This window comes from Orcinus orca, chromosome X, assembly GCF_937001465.1.
Source record: "Orcinus orca chromosome X, mOrcOrc1.1, whole genome shotgun sequence".
In the NCBI taxonomy this organism is placed as follows: domain Eukaryota; kingdom Metazoa; phylum Chordata; class Mammalia; order Artiodactyla; family Delphinidae; genus Orcinus; species Orcinus orca.
Window position 1 is genome coordinate 63,338,548 of NC_064580.1, and position 13,971 is coordinate 63,352,518.

At 35.9% G+C, this 13,971-nt stretch overlaps 1 protein-coding gene across 5 annotated transcripts in view; it reads right to left on the reverse strand.

The window, feature by feature from the left end:
• PHKA1 (phosphorylase kinase regulatory subunit alpha 1) overlaps window positions 1-13,971 on the reverse strand; it is a 129,169-nt gene that overhangs the window by 10,396 nt on the left and 104,802 nt on the right. For 3 of the 5 annotated variants that reach the window (XM_033416190.2, XM_033416189.2, XM_049705080.1), the window contains 7 exons: window positions 9,862-10,018; window positions 9,308-9,387; window positions 8,061-8,139; window positions 7,791-7,920; window positions 4,622-4,723; window positions 3,574-3,689; window positions 3,397-3,444 (listed from right to left, as the gene is read on the reverse strand). In XM_033416190.2, coding sequence (XP_033272081.1) covers window positions 3,397-3,444; window positions 3,574-3,689; window positions 4,622-4,723; window positions 7,791-7,920; window positions 8,061-8,139; window positions 9,308-9,387; window positions 9,862-10,018 — 712 coding nt within the window. The remainder of the gene's footprint in view (window positions 1-3,396; window positions 3,445-3,573; window positions 3,690-4,621; window positions 4,724-7,790; window positions 7,921-8,060; window positions 8,140-9,307; window positions 9,388-9,861; window positions 10,019-13,971) is intronic. The other 2 variants (XM_004285542.2, XM_004285543.4) reach the window with 2 other exon arrangements.

Here is a 13,971-nt window from a genome sequence, read left to right on the forward strand (position 1 = left end):
CATAGCAGCGTTATTCATAACAGTCAAAACCCAGAAACAACTCAGATGTTCATCAACTGATAAATGGATAAATAAAATGTGGTGTATATCAATACAGTAAGGTATTGTTCAGCAATATAAAGGAATGAAGTATTGGTACATGCTACAACATAAAACTTATAAAAGTAAAGGATAAAATACATTGGGGAAAGTGTTTCTTTGACAGTTTAGATTCAGAAATAAATATAAAATAAAAAGAAGGTAATAGAAATATTTTCTGAGAAAAGAACTTCTTACATTTTAATTTGGATCAAATGCCTATATCACCATTGCTATGTAAAAGAGAAAAGTGCCCTAAGGCACTTCTATTGGCCAGTGACTATCACACTGATGCACCAAGTAGATGAACTCCATTTGATTTATCTTCATTGTCTTCGTCTCTACCATCAAGATCCTAGGCTGGGCTTCCCTGGTGGCGCAGTGGTTGAGAGTCCGCCTGCCGATGCAGGGGACACGGGTTTGTGCCCCTGTCCGGTAAGATCCCACATGCCGCGGAGCGGCTGTGCCCGTGAGCCATGGCCGCTGAGCCTGCGCGTCCCGAGCCTGTTGCTCCGTAACGGGAGAGGCCACAACAGTGAGAGGCCCGCGTACCGCAAAAAAAAAAAAAAAAAAAGATCCTAGGCTGCTGAAAGCGGAGTCAAACCACAAAGGCTATTCAGACTGTTTTCCAAAACCAAATATCAATAGTTCTGAGCTTTTAGATTAACTCCTCCTCTATGCCTCTGTCTTCCTTTATTAATGTAGATATGACAAAGTTGGCCAAGTCATACTACACTAATTCATTACAGGGTATATACTTGGTTAAAGTCAACAGAAATACCAATATTGTTTCCAAATTGTTTTCCATTTTTTGTTTGGTTGTCATCTGGCCTTAATCTCTTCAGCCTAAGAAATCTGAAATCATAGGCCATTATGGATTATTGATTTAAACCAAGGAAACTAAATCAGAGATCAGTCTTCCTAAACTGTAAGCGTCATGAGGGCAAGGACCACATCTGTTTTGTTCACTATTGTATTTCCAGTGCCTGGCACAAAATTGGCACTCAATTAATATTTACAAATGAATAAACAATAAGAATAGGTAACCCAGTGATTTTCAAACTTAAAAGTGCATCAGAATCACCTAGAAAGCTTATTAAAACACAGATTGCTGGGCCTCACCTCAGTCTTTCTGATTCAGTAGGCCTAGGATGAGAACAATATTTCACATCTCTAACAAGTTCCCAGCGGATACTGATGCTTTCCAGTGCCTGGCACATAGCAAGCATTTAATTAATTATATTAGTCAAAAGAATAAATGACTGAACAGATACTTAACAAATAAATACTTATTAAATTGAATTTTGTTTTCTGAAATGGAAAAGAGGTTGGAGTTGAACCCCCTCACCTGCCTTTTTGGAAAAGAAATGGAAAGATATCACCCTGCATGAAGTTGATTTATAAGTATAAATTTTACTTTTTGATTCTTTTTTTTTTTTTTTGCAGCACGCGGGCCTCTCACTGTTGTGGCCTCTCCCGTTGCGGAGCACAGGCTCCGGACGCGTGGCCTCAACGGCCTATGGCTCACGGGCCCAGCCGCTCTGCGGCATGTGGGATCTTCCCAGACCGGGGCACGAACCCCTGTCCCCTGCATCGGCAGGCGGACTCTCAACCACTGCGCCACCAGGGAAGCCTGATTCATTTTTTTTCAGTCAACCTGATTGTCATATAATACAAGATAACAGCAGTTACCAGAAAAAAACAGTGACATCAAATCTACACCCAGGGGATGACTACCATTGGGCTATAAAAAATATTTGAGAAAATAAATTTTTAAAGGGGATGAGGCAAGGCAAACATTATGTGTTTTTAAAAGTTATTAGTAGAGTAAAATTACAGACTATTCAAGTAACTAGCCAGCATGTTATCATTAGAAAAGCTGATGAAATAGCCTGACTCTAAAAGTCATGGTAAAGGGTAAAATAAATAAAACTACCTTTACAAGTATTTTTTCTATAATCAGAAAAGAGGGCATTGGTGAGTGGCAGAGAAAAGGGCTTAGAACAATACAAAATACCAGACAGGCAGGTGAGGATGGAAATCGGTATTTAGAAGAAAGAAAGTAATGAAAATTTAGAGCTCTCAATCCTCTAAATTACAGTCCTAATGATTTTGGCTTTCTTAAAGTCCTATAGGTAGTGTATGTGTAAAAAAAATTAAATGATATAGCTGGGTGGGTAGGTCAAGTCCTTAATATCATACTAATCTAGCTGGGAACATGGACTTCAAGTTCTAAATATATAATGAACATGTAAGTAATACTCTGTGACTATAAACAACCATGAAGTATTTAGCCAATCACTCTCAACCAAAACAAGAACTGTTTACCAGGAACATCACTTTAACTCTTCAGTATGAAATGTAGTTCTTTAACCTTTCAGATAGGAAAATGGTCATATTATACAAATTGTCTAGGAAAAAATCCTGTAAAGTGAACACTTTTCTATCACAAGGCCCTTTCTTATTCCATTCTGGTCTTGTACTTGCATAATATAAACGTAAAAGGGTATCTGATAGGTATACCTAAATTAAGTTTACTTCAAGTTAAACATCAAGCATTGGCTCTTTATTTTCCTAAATGGTTTCTGACTCCTAAAACAAACAGACACACAAGCACACAAACAAGCAAAATTTCCATTTTGCCTTTCCTCTTCTGGACGTGTTTTAATATCGTAAGCTAGCATAAGTCTATTTTGGAAGTAGAAGGAGTAGTTTTAAGCTTTTCATTAAAAGACTTTGAAATCACACCATTTCCCAGAGTTCTGAAAAACACTATGGAAGTTTGTGTTAATTATTTCTTTGTATAACACAATAACTCATCTATTCTCATCTTCAAGGAAAAAATTAGTCACAGCCTACAGTGTGATGTTTGGTGACTCCCACCAACTCTCAGATTGATTTATATGTTTTTCCTCTATGTGTTCACAACACCTTTCGTATACCTCTATCATGACAATGATAAAAATCTAATTTCTGGACAATAACTGAAAATAGATGTTTAAAAAAGCCCTTACCTAGTCTGGTTCTTAAAAGCAAGAAATGTAAGTCTACTTCCATAAAATTAATTCCAAAATTATGTATTAATCCTAACAAGAGGAATTCAAGGTTTCAATTTCTTGCTATCAGAAACAAGTTACTTTCCTCTTAAAATCAGCAAGATAGTTTGGCCCAGAAAAATGAAAGCTATCTGCAGAAAGATTGCTAAAAAGGAGAATCAAACAAGCTACTCTGTGGCTTATCTTATTTGTAAAAAAGCCATAAGCTCATGCATGTTTTATAGAACTAAAGGCAGGTTAATCTATATTAAAGGATCCCTACTTGTTTCACCTGACTCTCAGTTGAGATAGACAGTCTACGAAAGTCCACCTGAAAAATAAATGGCTCAAATTAAACTCAGAATATGAAACAAAATACATGATCTTAACAAAGTCTGAGTCCAAAAGAATGTTCTTAAATATGAAAGTATCCCAGCTCAGTTCCCAAGTAGTATCTTACCTGCTTTATCTCACTTTTTAACTGCATAATCCCAGTTCGTTCTGGTTTGGTTGCTCCAACAGCACCAATCTCACGGATAGAAATAGCAGGGCTGATATTTGAATCAGTGAGACGAACTATATAGCATGACAGATTAAAGAGAAAGAGGGAGGATAACCAGGTTCAAATTTTTTTCTCCACCACATTTAAAAGACTTAGATGTATGTCCTCCTTTTATGTTAATAATAATAAAAACCAAACAACCAACTAAACCTTGCTATTCAAAGTGTGGTCCACAGGCCTGCAGCATTAGCTTCACCTAGAAGCTTGTTAGAATTTTAGGCCCAACTCTAGAATTAAAGCCTGCAGTTTAGCAAGATACCCAGGTGATTCTTATGAACAGTAAGGCTTGAGGAACACTGCTTTATAACTATCTAAGGTCTAGTATCCATCCATCTGACATTATATATTTATTTATTCTAAGTCTAAAAGTTAAGCATGAGAGATAACTCTTTTAATTTGCTCTGATGTTTTAGGTACTTGATATCAAATACCACTACCAAACCACCAAGTGCAGGTGTAAGGTTAATTTGTGATAGACCCCTAAACGTATTTGAATTTAAAAATGAAAGGATGTATCAGGTGCACTGTAGCAGCTACATACACACACACACACACACACACACACACACACACACACACCCACACCCACACACACACCCACTATAAGTGCTACTGAATTATTGCCAACTGGAATACAAGAAAGTTTCAGATGATACAGGTTGCTAGTTGTCCTAAAGTAGAGTCTTAAGATAATGTAAGGGAATGTATAAAACAGTCCAAAACAAAATATGCTAGTAATCTACTTAACTGACATATCATTTAAGGGAAAAAAAGACACACAGTGGTTTCCAAATCTTGTTCCAGAAGACAGCTTTGGTTTTAACTTTCATATACTGGGGTCCTATTTATTTGGGAGAAAAGTTCCACTGATAAAAGAAACACTTTAAAATCAATGAGACATTTAAAACAAACATTCTGAAATAGAAATGCAGTGATTCAACCTTACCGCTTCGTTCCACGCCAAACTCCTTGCCACTGAGAATGTGATGCAGGAGGTTCTTCATGGCTGAAGGACTGAGATTCATCAGGCCATCTGTGGCTTCCTCAGCTACTCAGCAGAAATGTTAGAACAGAGGGATTTCTAATTGACCTGCCACTCTCACCCTATTTTTTTCTCTATTTCCTTTCTTGCTTAGAATTTCTGAGTCACTTGATTGGAAGAAAAAAACGCAGACGTAGAGAATGGACTTGAGGACACAGGGAGAGGGAAGGGTAAGCTGGGATGAAGTGAGAGAGTAGCATTGACATATATACAGTACTGAATGTAAAATAGATAGCTAATGGGAAGCAGCTGCATAGCACAGGGAGATCAGCTCGGTGCTTTGTGACCACTTAGAGGGGTGGGATAGGGAGGGTGGGATAGGGAGACACAAGACGGAGGGGATGTGCGGATATATGTATACATATAGCTGATTCACTTTGTTATACAGCAGAAACTAACACAACATTGTAAAGCAATTATACTCCAATAAAGATGTTAAAGAAAATAAATTTCCAGCACCATACTGCCTAGGTATTCATCCTCCAACAGATTCTTAATAATTTAAGGACTGATTATCCAGTTTATGGATTAACTAGGCCCTTGATTTCTTCTTCACCCCTCTTCCACATCATTAGGATACTCAGTAGAATCTTTATTTGAAAGTGGGAAGAATGAAAGGAGTACAATGGAACTGGAAACCAGTCGGAGAAAGCAATGATTGTATCTATGAAGATGGGCTAAAATAATCAAAACTTCTCTCTATCTGGAAATATGGGGATTTAAAAAGAGAATAGATATGAATCTATGAAATTATGAAGAATATTGAGAATATAACTTGAATTTGTTCATCAACATCAGACACCTATTATGAGTTTACTACATGTAGGTCATGATTTTAAACAATGTTAGTACAAACAGGTATGACATGGTACTTGACCTTGTGAGGCTGACCAACTATTTGGGAAAGACTGGACATGTAAACAAGATAAACAACAGTAAAACATGGCATGGCTATACTAAGTGTCAAATGAGAGGTAGAGACAATAAATGCTTTGGAAATAAGAGGAGACATCAATCTCCAAGGATGGGGACTGATAAAATTAGTGGGAAGTACTGTTGAAGTGGGAGGTAGAGGCCAGACTGTTGAGGGTCTTGAATATCAGACCCAGGGATCTTGACTTTATCCTAGAAGAAATAAATAGCCATGGTTTGATGAATCCACAGGAAAAAAAAATCTGTAATGGGCAATTAAGGAAAAGTGAAGAATGTTTGCGGATTTATCCCTTCTTGAGGTTTATTATTGAATAATCAGACTCTCATAAAACATCACTTGATACCAAAGCTTGAGAAAAAATATATATATATACATGTAATCTTATAACAATGTGCTGAACTGGCGATCATTTGGAATCAGGCAGACTTGGACTCAAATTTCACTATTTACCAGTTATGTAACTTCGTGCAAGTTATTAACCTTTCTGAGTTTCATTTTTTAAAAATTGCTCATTAGCTTTATTTAAAGAATTTAAAATTTTTATACAATTTTAAAGGTTACTTTCCATTTACAGTTATTACAAAATATTGGCTATATTCCCTGTGTTGTACAATACATTCTTTTTTTTTTAACATCTTTATTGGGGTATAATTGCTTTACAATGGTGTGTTAGTTTCTGCTTTATAACAAAGTGAATCAATTATACATATACATATGTTCCCATATCTCTTCCCTCTGGCATCTCCCTCCCTCCCACCCTCCCTATCCCACCCCTCCAGGCGGTCACAAAGCACCGAGCTGATCTCCCTGTGCTATGCGGCTGCTTCCCACTAGCTATCTACCTTACGTTTGGTAGTGTATATATGTCCATGCCTCTCTCTCGCTCTGTCACAGCTCACCCTTCCCCCTCCCCATATCCTCAAGTCCGTTCTCTAGTAGGTCTGTGTCTTTATTCCTGTCTTACCCCTAGGTTCTTCATGACATTTTTTTTCTTAAATTCCATATATATATGTGTTAGCATACGGTATTTGTCTTTCTCTTCCTGACTTACTTCACTCTGTATGATAGACTCTAGGTCTATCCACCTCATTACAAATAGCTCAATTTCGTTTCTTTTTATGGCTGAGTAATATTCCATTGTATATATGTGCCACATCTTCTTTATACAATACATTCTTGAGCCTATTTTACATCCAATAGTTTGAGTTTCAATTCCTTTTACCATCAGTAAAAGTGAGATAAAAATACCTTCTCCAGTTGGTTGTTGTAAGGATTAAATGAGATAATATATGTAAATAAAAAGCAAAAAGTACAGTGTCTGGCATATGGTAGGTATAAAATAATCATTAGCTTTATTCCTTTAAAGGGTTATTTAAATATACATTATCTCATGTAATTTAGGTTAGATTCAAACCAATAAATTTAGCTACTTGCTAACAGCTCAATTAAAAGCCTTTTGGGGAAATTTAACTGAAACAATGGCTAAAATTGAGTTTTGCAACTGTGATTTTATCTTTGTATTCAATCCCTATCTCTATTACTTTGCCATTCTTGTTGAAATCAAATACCGAAGGAAAAAATAGTCATGCCACGGGGTCTCCCCATAATTCTGTGCTACAGTTTCCAAAGGCCCCATCTATTCTTCTAACTAAAATTGCTACCTTGCCAAATATACCTATAGCTAATATCAAAAAGAGTCTTGTCAGATAAATATGAATAGAAATATTGCCTTCCTTTATTTGATCCTGATGTTGACTAGACAGAATACTGACACTATAATCAAACTGATGTGGTGACTCAATCTGACAGCCAGAGGTGGCCATGCCTGAATCAGAATTGAACCCAGTCTATCACACTTAGTTTGATGTATGCCTCGGATCACTCTAGGAGTTAGTAGGAATGTCATTGGGAGTGCAGAGCCCCTAGGAGGTGGAATTTTGAAGTTGATAACTGATATATAAATTTGTCATAGCAGTCCCTTGACTTGTATAGAGACTGACTAACATGGGAACAAGACTGCTATATGCAGCTTCTGAGCTACCGATAAAAATCTTTTAGATTCCTTTCCCTCCTGATTCAAAACTCAATAGAACTCTATTAAAAGTGAATTCTGCCTCAAACAGTTACTTAATTGAATACCTGAGCATCGAAGGGAGTGGGCCAGTTCTGTTGCCATAACTTGTATGATCAGACCAATTCGAAGTCGAAACATTTCAGCAAAGAGGCCAGGCTGAGTTCGCATATACATGGCTAGATATACCATTATTTCCTGTGCATGGAATGAATATAGACAAAAATTATGCCCTAGATCTCACAAGGCTTATTTTGTGGTCTTCAGAAATTGCCAGATCAACTGAAAACAAACTTTTAAATATCAATCACCAGATTAGGCTTTATAATTCTGCTCACCTGTGTAAGAATTGAAATGCTCATGTCCCCTTCACTGGCTTCATCTATCAGCTGAGTGAGTACTTCATAGGGCAGAGGTCTAAGGAAGAGGACAGTGAAGAAAGACAAAATTCTGCAACTACTTAAAGCTAAATTTATTGAGAAAATAAAAAAGCTCCTCCCAAGTCCAAGTCAGTGTCTCAACATCTCATCATTACTGGTAGCATTCTGGTTCTTTCAGTCTTCAAAGTTCACTGCCTCCCCAAAGCACTCTGGCCCATATCAACTCAGGAGAGCTCTGCTCTCCCGTCTCTAAGCCTGGATTGCCCTTCTCCTTCCAAATTGTATTTAAAACTCACCCCATGACGTCCTTCCAGACCAGTCTTTCATGGTTAATTCTTAACATTTGACAAGTAACTATTATGGCTAAAAAGTAATAAACTAAATTTAAGCTGTGCCTTTTGGAAGACATTTTATTACTTTACAATCACACCTTATAGAGTTATACTGATTTTTTATAGTTTCATCAGTTTACACACACACACACCCTCCTACACTTCTGACTCTCCTGTTGATACTAAGCACTCTGGGGGCATGGGGCATGCCATCTTCTTTTGGATTGCCCACAGTAGCCACAAAATTGATCTGATTTGTAATAAAAGGTTCTGTTTGCCAGGAATAAGGTGTTATGGATTGAACTGTGTTCCCTCTAAGTTCCTATGTTGAAATCCTAATCCCTAGTATCTCAGAGTGTCTTTACAGAGGTAAGCTAAAGTGAGGTAATTGGGTGGGCCCTAATCTAATATGACTGGTGTCTTTTATAAGTGAGAAATTTGGACACAGAGACACACAGAGAGAGAAGAAATGTGAAGAGACATAAGGAAAAAACAGCCATCTATAAGCCAAGGAGAGAGGCCTGGAACAAAGTCTAGAGTATAGCTGATTTTTTGTGGGGGCTAATTCCAGTTGCCCTGTTTGTTTGTTTTTTGAATAAAACGTTTGGTAAAGCCAATAAGTAAAAACAAACAAACAAAAAAACCCCAAAAGAGCAAAATACATTTGAGTACTACTCCCTGTGAGCCTTCTCTTTCATTTACTCATGTCCTATCACTACCAACATTCTCACATTCACTGTCCCTGATAGAAGCTCACACACGTAGGACATTATCATCCACTTATAGATTAGGACAAGAGAATTGCAGTCAGTCCACACAGCTCCTTAAAGTCTCAGAGAAGCTTCATCAAACCCAAACAAAAACCATACTAACGCAGAGATGGTCTTCTCTCGAGGTTCTGGAGGGAGTCCCACTGTCAAATGTTTCTGGTGGGAGAGAAGGTCTGTGCAGGCCTAGGAATAAATAGTATAATAGTATTATCCTTCCCATAACACCTCACATTTCCACGAAATTTTCTGTTTTCAGCCTAGAAACCTTTGCTCCCCCTTAACTTAATGACACATCAATCTTTTCCTCAGGAAATGCGATGAAGATCAGAAAAGAGGGATTTCTAGGAAGGAACAATGAAGTATTTTTATCTCCTAAAAGGTAGGAACTTTTAGCCTAGTATAAATTCATTCTTAAGACCTAGAATCCTCATAGTTTATAACACCTCTATAAGTCTACAGTTTATATGCTTCAGTATTATATATTTGACATTCATAAACAAAAAAAGCTACCTGATAATCAGAAATGTTATGTGGGAAAAACAACATCTTAAACGGTTAGATGCTGTGGTGACTGCCTTAAAAAACAACTGCAGAAACCAATTTATAAAAAGCACCTCCATTTAGATTTGGTATAAATTCAAGAAGAATTTATAGTACCTCATCGAGTGCTTCCACCTTCTTCCTTAAGATTCCAGAGATGTATCGGATCAGGCCCCAGTGACGAATTTCTCCAACTTTGCTATAGAGCTCAGTAAGCAGCTCTCTGACTGTTGCACTCCCTTCATCATACAATCCAGTGTCCCAGTCAGGTCCTCTGGAATGTTAAAGGCAGGTCTACATTAATTATAAATAAAGCTACAGGCAACAATACTTTGTTTGTGTCATAGAGAATATGCCTGTTTTTGATAGGTTTCTCTCATTAGGAAATGAATGTTATTTACTACGAATTCTCGTAAAACTATTTTTAAGTTGGTACTGAAAGCCGAATACCTAGACAAGAATAAGTCTTAGTTTCAGTTGTGTTTTGACAAAATACATTCTTTTACCCTCTTAATGGGCTTCAAAGTAGCTGAAATTAAAGTCAAAGATTTAATTTAACTACTGAAAGTTCAGAAAGTATGCTACACTTAGGGAACTAATGAAGAAGTAAGAAGAATGTGTGCTTATTTTTAAAAGATACATATATATACACACACACACACACACACACACACATCATATACATTATTGTCGTAAAAGTTCCTATACCACAAGTCAACTGTGAAGTACCATAAAAGATATATGAAGTGCTATGAAATTGGGGAGTTTAATAGATGATAAAAGGTAGATTATTTATTAAATGATGTTAAGACAATCAAGTAGCCATCTGGATAAAACATTGAATCCATGCCTCACACTGTACACCAAAATTCCAAATGTATCAAATTTAAGTGTTAAAGTACTAAAAGAGATATGGGAGAACTATTTTATAATTTCAGAGTCAAGGACTTTTAAACTGTGAACTATACACCAAAAGCCATAAAAGAAAGATTGATACATTTATATATATATATATATATGTATATATAAATATACAAAACTCTTATTGCAAAAACCACTATAAGCAAAGTCATAGGACAAATTACAAACTGAGAAAAATATTTGCAATTCATAGGCCAATTTTCCTAATATATAAAGAATTCCACCAAAAAACTACTAGAACTCATCAATGAATTCAGAAAAGTCGCAGGATACAAAATTAATATACAGAAATTTGCTGCATTTCTATACACTGACAATAAACTATCAGAAAGAGAAATTAAGAACAATCTCATTTAAAATCAAATCAAAAAGAATAAAATACCTAGGAATAAATCTAACTAAGGAGGTAAAAGACCTGCACTCAGAAAATTGTAAGACATTGATAAAAGAAATTGAAGGTGACATAAGCAAATGAAAAGACATACCGTGCTCATGGATTGGAAGAATTAACATTGCTAAGGTGACCATACCACCCAAGACAATCTACAGATTCAATGCAATCCCTATCAAAATACCAATGGCATTTTTCACAGAACTAGAACAAATCATTCTAAAATTTGTATGGAAACACAAAAGGCACTGAATAGCCAAAACAATTTTGAGAAAGAAGAAAAAGCTGGAGGAATCATGCTCCCTGTCTTCAGACTATGCTATAAAGCTGCAGTCTTCAAAGCAGTATGGAACCGGCACAAAAGCAGACACACAGTCCAATGGAACAGAATAGAGAGCTCAGAAATGAACCCACAATTATATGTTTAATTAATGTTCAACAAAGGAGACGAATATACAATGGGGAAAAGACAGCCTCTTCAATAAACGGTGCTGGGAAAACCGAACAGCTACATGCAAAAGAATCAAACTGGACTACTTTCCCACACCATATATAAAAATACAGTCAAAATGGATTAAAGACTTAAATGTAAGACCTGAAACTATAACAATTCTAGAAGAAAACATAGACAGTATACTCTTTGACACTGGTCTTAGCAATATGTTTTTGGATATGTCTCCTCAGGTGTGGGAAACAAAAGCAAAAATAAGCAAATGAGACTACCTCAAACTAAAAGTTTTTGCACAGAGAAGGAAACTGTCAACAAAACAAAAAGGCTGCCTACTGAATAGAAGACAACTGCAAATGATATATCCAATGAAGGGTTAATATCCAAAATAGACAACTCATACAATTCACATCAAAAAAAGTAAACAATCTGATTGAAAATAGGCAGAGAATCTGAATAGACATTTTTCCAGAGAAGACATACAAATGGCTAATAGGCACATGAAAAGATGCTCAATATCACTAATCATCAAGGATATGCAAATCAAAACCACAATGAGATATCACCTCACACCCGTCAGAATGGCCATCATCAAAAAGATAAGAAATACCAAGTGTTTGTGAGGATGTGAAGAAAAAGGAACCCTCATGCACTGTTGGTGGGAATGTAAATTGGTGCAGTCATATGGAAAACAGTATGGAGATTCCTCAAAAACTTAGAAATACCAACAAGGACCTACTATATAGCACAGGGAACTATACTTAATATTTTGTACTAACCTATAAGGGAAAAGAATCTGAAAAAGAATATATATATATATATATATATATATATATGAAAAACTGAATCACTGCTGTACACCTGAACTAACATGACATTGTAAATCAACTATACTTCAATAAAATTTTCAAAAAAGGCAAAACCAAAACCCTTAAAAATAGAACTACCATATGATCCAGCAATTCCACTTCTGGGTATCTATCTGAAGAAAATGAAAACACTAATTTGAAAAGATATATGCACAGCTCTGTTCATTGCAGCATTATTTATGATAGCCAAGATATGGAAGCAACTAAATGCCCATCAATATGAATGGATAAAGATGTGAGATATATATATATATATATATATACACACACATACACACACACACACACACACACACACACATATACATATACACACATACATACACACACAATGGAATATTACTCTGCAATAAAAAAGAATTAAATCTTGCCATTTTCAAAAACATGGATGGTGGACCTAGAGGATATTATGCTAAGTGAAATAAGTCAGACAGAGAAAGACAAATGCTGTATGATCTCACTTATATATAGAGTCTAAAAAATAAAACAAATGAACAAACATAACAAAGCAGAAATAGTATCACAGATACAGAGAACAAACATGGTTGCCAGAGGAGAGAGGAGTGGGGGGAGCAGAGAAATAGGTGAGGGAGATTAAGAGGTTAAAAAAAAAGAATTCCAACAAATAGATAAGAAAATAAAAAACAACAAAAGAACATCTGGCAAAATAAGTACCAATGGCTTTTAAACTTAAGAAAAGGTGTTCAATCTACCATTTGGGTAAACAGGTATAAAAGTAAACACATATATATCTGTATTTACCTATATATGCATATCCCTGGATGGATACACAAAAAATCAATAGCATTGATTGCCTATGAGGAGGGGAACCAGGTATCTGGGGAACAGAGGTGGGAGAAAGACTTTTTACCCCTTCACTGTATCCTTTTGTACTTTAAAATGTTTGAACCATGATAATGTGTTATCTATTCAATATATTAAATTATATATAAATGTTTAATATAATAAAACTAAATCTATACTATACGAATCAATGGATTCAAGAAACAGTGAATGAAAGTCTGAAGAGTAACAGGATATTTTCACAGTCTCAAAGTACATCTCTACAAGATAGTTTTAATTTTGAAGTATAACATAGTAACTTTACAGTGGAGGAACGTGGAAGATACTACCTTAACCAAGTGGTCAAAGTTACCAGAAATGGGACTCATCAATACTATGTGCCTCCTGATAGGATACACTGAGAAGAACTCAGCATCACTTCAGTAGCATTCTTGCCCAAAATGCATAACCTGAATTTAATTATGAGGCAACAACAGATAAACCAAAATTTAGGGATATTCTGCAAAACAACTGGTCTGTATCCTTCAAAAATGTCAATAACATTAAAAATAAAGACTTAGGAACTGTTCCAGATTAAGGGAGATGAGGGACACATAAGAACTAAATGAAATGCATCATTTAGATTTTCTTTTGCTATAAAGACATTATTGGGACAACCAACAAATCTCACTAAGGTCTGTAGATTAGATAACAGTATTATATTAACATTAATTTTCTGATTTTGGCAATTATACTGTGCTTATATAAGAGAATTCCTAGTCTTTAGGAAATACACAGTGAAGTATCTGGCGGTA